General features: G+C 41.5%; 1 protein-coding gene across 1 annotated transcript; it reads right to left on the bottom strand.

The window, feature by feature from the left end:
- Positions 1-2,808: 2,808 nt before the first annotated feature.
- LOC104939818 (zinc finger protein 391) lies at positions 2,809-5,344 on the bottom strand. Its single transcript, XM_019260101.2, has 2 exons — positions 4,470-5,344; positions 2,809-4,322 (listed from the first exon to the last, which is right to left on the bottom strand). Exons 1-2 carry the CDS (start codon positions 4,639-4,641, stop codon positions 3,583-3,585), a joined length of 912 nt encoding a protein of 303 aa, XP_019115646.2. The 5' UTR covers positions 4,642-5,344; the 3' UTR covers positions 2,809-3,582.
- Positions 5,345-7,587: the final 2,243 nt, after the last annotated feature.

Below are 7,587 nucleotides of genomic sequence, written 5' to 3'. Positions count from 1 at the left end.
ACCATCGTCCCCGTTAACACCGGCCCCCCTTCCCCCCGCACTTTTCTTTTCCCCCGCACACCTGCATTTACCTACTGTGCGATAGACTTCACACAGGACCCTAGACCTCACTCGGCGATGAATCTCTTGGCGGTTGGACCGTTAACTCATTCTTAAGAGGCTTTTTTACGGAACCTGATTTCCTCACGGCGTCTTTACCATAAAGCCAAATATTGCTTATATACTCGAATACAAAACAATGCTTTTTATGTTCTATCCTAATTAATGTTTTATGTTCAATTGGGAGATCCGGTTTACAGATTCATGGCATTTAACCAAAATAACTTCTGCACGAAATTTAAACACATTAAAAAAAAAAAGTGCACGGCTCACCGGTGCATGTGAAACATTAAGCAACATTAAAATATTTTTTAAAGATATACAATATGGCTTAGGCTACACAATATTAAGCCTACATATAATATATGGTCTAAAGTACTACATCGACCAAAAACTTGAAACATTAGCAGCCACACTTATACTCTCCTGTTCTGAGCAAGGTAACAGTAAGATTATAGCCTGGAAATTGACACAGTGACACGTAGTTTACTGAACACAGATTTATCATCCCTGAGGAATGGGTGAAGTAAAATTAGAGGCATTATTAAACATTTCCCCGCAGACGAAATGTTGAGAGTGACGAGAGAGTGAGCATGTTTCTTTACACAAGGAGGTCAGATACGCGATGACGCCTAGCAATTAGGTTTTGAATTTGTTCTCTTAAGAACTCGTAGAGCTGCTGACACTTAAAACGTAGTAGCGCAGAGTTACACTGAGCGTCTTGGTCCATATACCCTTAGTTTGAAATGCTCATACTCCACTCCGGGTCTGTCGCGTGTTACGTTCAGGTACGTCCGCTGTGGCCTAGATTAAACAATGGCGCCCTCTAACTGCGACATCTGAAATTTACTGATGAAAAAAAAAACTCATGTGGCAAATGGCCCTAGATTCGTTAATCCGACTAATCGATTAAATTTTCTTTCAACAATTAACCGACTTAATCGATTAACTGTTTTACCTCCCTAGTTGCAGTTGTACTGTACAGGCTACTCACCGGTGTGGATGCGCTCTGGACTGTTCAAAGACACTCTGTCTGAAAGCTTCCACACATGTTGTGCAAACCTGACGGCTCTTTCCACCTTGTTGGATGGTCTCGTGTATTTCAAATAGATCCCTGTGGAAAGCTTTTCCCACCATGTGTGCAACAAACATAGGCGTTCTCACCTTTGTGTTCTCTATGCTTTTTCATGTGACCACGTCATGATTTGTTCCACAGGTCGTGCAAAGGTAGGCTCTCACCTGTGTGGATTCGTCTGTGGTGCTTTCAAGTTACACTCACTGTGAATGTTTTCCACAGGTTTTGCAAATGGTAAACGCTTCTCTCACTGTGGAATTCTCTGATGCTTTTATGTTGTCATTCTCACTGAAAATCTTGTTACCCCAGGTTTGCAAATACGGATTCTACGCCTGTGTGTATTTCCTGTGTCTCCTCTCAGAAGATGTGACTTATACTTAAGATCCTTTCCACAAGTGATACATTTAAAAGACTGTTTGTGAATATTACTGTCAGCCCCTGACAAGTCAGGGTTGTAGACAATGTTACTGTGACTTTTGTTTTCATATTGTCGATTGTTTTGTTCTGACTCTACATCTCTAGTAGAGTCTTCATGCTTGTATCCTTTCTGATCTTGGCTCTCAGCTGCATAAAAGTTGGTCAACAGCAGCTGGTGGTCCCTTTCAGGTTCTGGTTCACTGTGGTCACTTTCAGGTTCTGGTTCACTGTGGTCACTTTCAGGTTCTGGTTCACCGTGGTCCCTTTCCTCATCAGTAGGAGTCACCACAAAGGTATTAACCTCCACCTTCAGCAGAAGCTCCTCTCCCTCCTGACTGGTGCAGAGCTCCTCCTGTTCCTCTTTAATCTGTAGAGGCTCTGGGTCCTCTTGGTCCAGACTGGAGCTCCTCTCCTGGTTACAGAGCTGCTGGTCAGTGAGAACCTCCTCCTCTTCCTCCTTACAGACATGTTGCTGTTGGAGATCTGGAGGGACAGAGAACAAGAGGAATATGATACTACTGTGATGGTGAAGAGGAAATGCAGACATGCGAGTAAATTAGCAGCAGTAACGTTACTGATGAATCTAACAACTATGACTATAAATGATTAACCAGTAAAAGTTTTACACACCTATCCTGTGTAACTTTATTTCAGGTTTCCAAACGATATCCAGCAGTTTGCGCTGACGAGAGATCTCTTCTTCGTACTCGACGATAGTTTTTTGAAAAACTCCAAATATTTCTTCAGCAGCAGCATTTAGTCGCTCGTTGACAAACTCTCTCAAACACTCAACTGAAGACATTGTTGCTTAATTACAAATGAAATAATTAACTGTGTCACCGCTACAATACCGTCTTCACTTCATTCAATAACGTCACGTGCACAGAGCTAACGCTGCTAACAGCTGTAGTGTTTGTTTACTTCCGCTGGATGTCACACTGTTAAGTTCCGACGGTGGATGTGCAGAGTTATAATGTTCCGCTTTCAGCTGATGTATTGAATGAAAACTGTGTTTAATATCATCAGTAAATGTTGTAAACTTTCAGGAATAATCAGCCAATCTGTAACCAAAGATGTTGCTCATCACCATAAACAAAGCATTACGAGCAGACAGCTATTTTCTTTTTCTCTTGTTGTAGATAGTCAGCTATTCAGTTTCAATGGACCAACAAGCTTTCAATGAATACATCTATTTCAATCAGAAGAGACAAGTGAAGGAAGTAAAGATGATTGTTTATTATATGACTCTCTGATCCAATTTAAATGTCATTTTGTTTAATCCATTCTTTCTGTATCGTGACACATCAGAACTTTTGCAAGCAGTGTTGATCACAGAGCTGTATATTAGCAGTGCTCCAAAAAAAAAGTACAAAACATTTAGACTTTGTAAACCTATATTTCAGTATGTCTCTGTGTGTATATACAAACATACATATTATGTATAAAAACAACATTTCACAAATTCTGATAATTCAATTCGCTAATTCAGCTATAAACCAGACACAGTGAAGTAGTGTACAGTATAAAACAGCAAAAATAAGACACATTTATGAGCAACAGGACTTCTCGTACAGTCATACAAAACAGTCAGTCAGTGAGTTCTTCAGTTCTGAACACAAACCACTAGAAATGAATACTCTCCAACATGTTTTGCAAATACAAAGCTTCTTGTCTGCGTCTTAGAGGTTTTGCCAAACATTGCAAAGGTCTCTCACCAGTGTTGGCTCTTCTCATGGACTGTAAAGTAACCACTATGTGTGAAAGCTGCCATGATTTGCAAGTTAACGGCTATTGACCTGTATGTATTTTCATGTGCCTTTTCAAGTCAGATATGTGGCAATATGTTTTCTCACACATGATGCAGGTGTACGGCTTCTCACCTGTGTGGATGCGTCTAATATGTTTTCTCAAGGCACTCTTGTCTCTGAAAGCTTTCCCACATGTTGTGCAAGTATACGGCTTCTCACCTGTGTGAATTATCTGATGCCTTTTCAATGTTGACACGTCATGGATCTTGTCATCCCGCAGGTTTTGCAAAGGTACGGCTTCTCACCTGTGTGAATCATTTGATGCTGTTTTAAGTTGTCATTTCTACAAAATCCTTTCCCACAGGTTTTGCAAAGGTATGGCTTCTCACCTGTGTGGATTATCTGATGCTTTTTCAATGCTGACACGTCATTGAATCTTTTCCCACAGGTTTTGCAAAGGTACGGCCTCTCACCTGTGTGAATTCTCGTGTGTCTTGGAAGACATGACTTATACTTAAAATCCTTTCCACAAGTGTTACATTTAAAAGACGGTTTGTGAATATTACTGTCAGCCCCGGACAAGTCAGGGTTGTAGACAATGTTACTGTGACTTTTGTTTTCATATTGTTGATTGTTTTGTTCTGACTCTGCATCTCTAGTAGAGTCTTCATGCTTGTATCCTTTCTGATCTTGGCTCTCAGCTGCATAAAAGTTGTTCAACAGCAGATGGTGGTCACTTTCAGGTTCTGGTTCACCGTGGTCCCTTTCCTCATCAGTAGGAGTCACCACAAAGGTATTAACCTCCACCTTCAGCAGAAGCTCCTCTCTCTCCTGACTGGTGCAGAGTTTCTCCTGTTCCTCTTTAATCTGTACAGGCTCTGGGTCCTCCTGGTCCAGACTGGAGCTCCTCTCCTGGGTACAGAGCTGCTGGTCAGTGAGAACCTCCTCCTCTTCCTCCTCACAGACATGTTGTTGTTGGAGATCTGGAGGGACAGAGAACAAGAGGAATATGATACTACTGTGATGGTGAAGAGGAAATGCAGACATGCGAGTAAATTAGCAGCAGTAACGTTACTGATGAATCTAACAACTATGATTATAAATGATTAACCAGTAAAAGTTTTACACACCTATCCTGTGTAACTTTATTTCAGGTTTCCAAACGATATCCAGCAGTTTGCGCTGACGAGAGATCTCTTCTTCGTACTCGACGATAGTTTTTTGAAAAACTCCAAATATTTCTTCAGCAGCAGCATTTAGTCGCTCGTTGACAAACTCTCTCAAACACTCAACTGAAGACATTGTTGCTTAATTACAAATGAAATAATTAACTGTGTCACCGCTACAATACCGTCTTCACTTCATTCAATAACGTCACGTGCACAGAGCTAACGCTGCTAACAGCTGTAGTGTTTGTTTACTTCCGCTGGATGTCACACTGTTAAGTTCCGACGGTGGATGTGCAGAGTTATAATGTTCCGCTTTCAGCTGATGGTATTTGATTGAAAACTGGTGCGTTTAATATCATCAGTAAATGTTGTAAACTCTCCGGAATAAATCACCACAATCTGTAACAACACAATGTAATAAATGTAACAAAATATGTCTGCCGATCACACATAAGCAAAGCATTACGAGCAGACAGCTATTTTCTTTTTGAAGATACAGTCAGCTATTGAGTTTAATGGACCTGTAGGAGCCATATATTGTTTTGTTTTTCAGTATTCTGGGTTTGATTTATTTGTATATTAGTCTTGTTGCCATGGTGATGCGTGTGGTTTGGGTCACGTGGGTGCCAGCCGATGATAGTCGTAGGTAACATTAAGGGCTGAATCACCTGCACTAGGGGAGGAGAGAGGCAGGTTAGGTAGCCGTAATTTTTTGTTGACCGCTTTTTGTTTAGTTTGATTGCTTTGTGATACATGCCAGCAGTGTACATTAAATCTTCTCTCATCTCATTAAATACTTTTAAACTTATCTGGATTCATCGTGCTTCTCTGAGCATCGGCGCGTCATACGAAACATACAGGACCTTCCGAACCATACCGGGACCTCACTCTCAGCCTCTCCAGCGACTTTAACGGATTGTGCTTAAAGGATTTGGAAAGCCGCAATATTCGTCAACAAAAAAAAAAAAAATGCATCGATAAAAGGAATGGAATCAGCGAGACGCCCAGTCAGTGCAGCGGTGCCAAACAAAGTAAGACAAAGCGCCACGCCATACATCTGTCATGGAGGACAGGTAAGCTTACCTGTGCGTGTGTTGTGTGTGGAGAAGGTAATCCGGATTGCAAGTGTCTCCGTTGGAACATGAAATGAGATGCTGGTCGGCATATGCGTTGTCTGTGCATTATGTTTGCTCTGTGTTTGATGACGTCTGCACTTGTGCAAAGCTTAGATGTTTCGCGGAGGTGCTGCATGTGGCTTGTTGGATGAATTGTTCGGATATGTGGATTGTGCATTGTGACGTGTTCACTGAAACGGAATGAAAGGGTTTAAAATGAGTCAAACAAATGACGCTGCCTCATCCTCTGACATGGGTCTGGGAAAGGCGCGGAAACCATCTGAAAAGGCTCTGTGTGCATAAAACTTGAAAACTGTCTGAACGCAACACGGCTGTTGTAAATAAGCTAGATACCAAGATGAAAGGGCTCTCGCACCAGGGGAACTGTGTCTCAGGTCAACAGTGTTTTGGGGATTTAAACATACGTGTGGGATGCTCCGCACACCACTTGACTGTTGCCTTTACTCCCTGAGGATCCCATTCAAAAGGTGGTTTTCAGTTTTGTTCCGCCATACATTCCCGCCCACTCACGGGACTTTTTGAAACTGGAAAACTCTCAGGAGCAACAGGACTTCACCAGAATTGCCGCTGCACTCTTGGAAATGAAGAAAGCAAATCAAAGAGGATGAATTAACCCATGTTACAGTGTTTCAATGTTGAAAGCCATAAACACATCTCCAGTCTCATGCTGTTCAACTTCTTCTGCATGTTTAAAGGCAAGCTGAGCTTGCAGCTTTAATTATATGAGGCACACAACACTAAAGGATAAGCATGCTTTGGAGAAGAAGAGAGCAATGCCGCGCAAAATGAGACGAGAAGAGCTTGAACTGAACACTGAATTGCAGAAAAAAAATGGCAAAACTGAAATTTTAAGATAAAAAGCACAGTGTAAAAAGAAGTCAAAGGTCTCGGTGGAAGAAATCCTATTGCAAAAGGCACAATCTAAAAGGTTACTAACGTCGTGCAGACTGAATTAATCCTAAACAAACCGAATGAACACAAATACCAAATACAAACTTCATATGAACAAAAACCAAATGGCAATTCATATGGCACCATTCAACACACAGATTTCATGGAAATCGGATTTAACACAGTGGATCGAAAACCAGAAATTACATTCTTGGCATCATGAGGAAACAAAACAAAATAACAACATTGTTAATGCAACAGCAATGCCTACAGCTCACCTAAGAGAGAGATCCCATTTATGATGGTGAATCCATGAAATATCACACGTTCATTCAAAGCCTTTGAGAATGGAGTTGAGCGGAACACAATTAATAGCTGTGATCGTTTATACCTTTTGGAACACACAAAAAGGTCAGGCCAAAGTAGCTTGTGAGAAGCTGTCAACACATAAATCTGGAACGAGGATATGCAAAAGGCTTTATTAAAGGATCAGTTCTGATATGAACAAAAGGTCACCTCATCTGCTTACATGGACAAAGCCCTCTCATGGCCAATTAAAAGCAGATGAGGTTGAAGATCCTGCAGGACTACCGCCTCTTCCTCAGAGCCTGCTGTAACGACCATGGAGGATGTGCAGTATCTTTGGGTATGGACTATACCTTCCAACATGTTGAGATCATAAAAAACTTCCCTACAAACTGAGAGACAATGGAAGAAAAAACCGTGCTGTGAGCTGCAGAGAAACGACACAACCAGAGAGCTAAGTTCACGGTATTGCTCGACTTCGTTGAAAGGCAAGTAAAAAATATGCATATCCGTGTTTGGCAACATCCAAGACTCCCAACCAATAACTATAAATAGGGGGACAAACAAACCACAGTCACAGTTTCATCCTGGAAACAAAGGCAGCAGCTTTGCTACCACGTGGCCCTGTGGAGGAACAAATATCGTCTACAAGGAAAGAAAGAAAATCAAACAAACGGAAAGGAAAGCATGACGCATCTCTGTGGGGAAACACCCATTTGATGTAGCGGTACGGATGGAAAGAATGC

This window comes from Larimichthys crocea, unplaced genomic scaffold, assembly GCF_000972845.2.
Source record: "Larimichthys crocea isolate SSNF unplaced genomic scaffold, L_crocea_2.0 scaffold652, whole genome shotgun sequence".
Lineage (NCBI taxonomy): Eukaryota > Metazoa > Chordata > Actinopteri > Sciaenidae > Larimichthys > Larimichthys crocea.
This window is presented reverse-complemented; position numbering and strand designations above follow the sequence as displayed.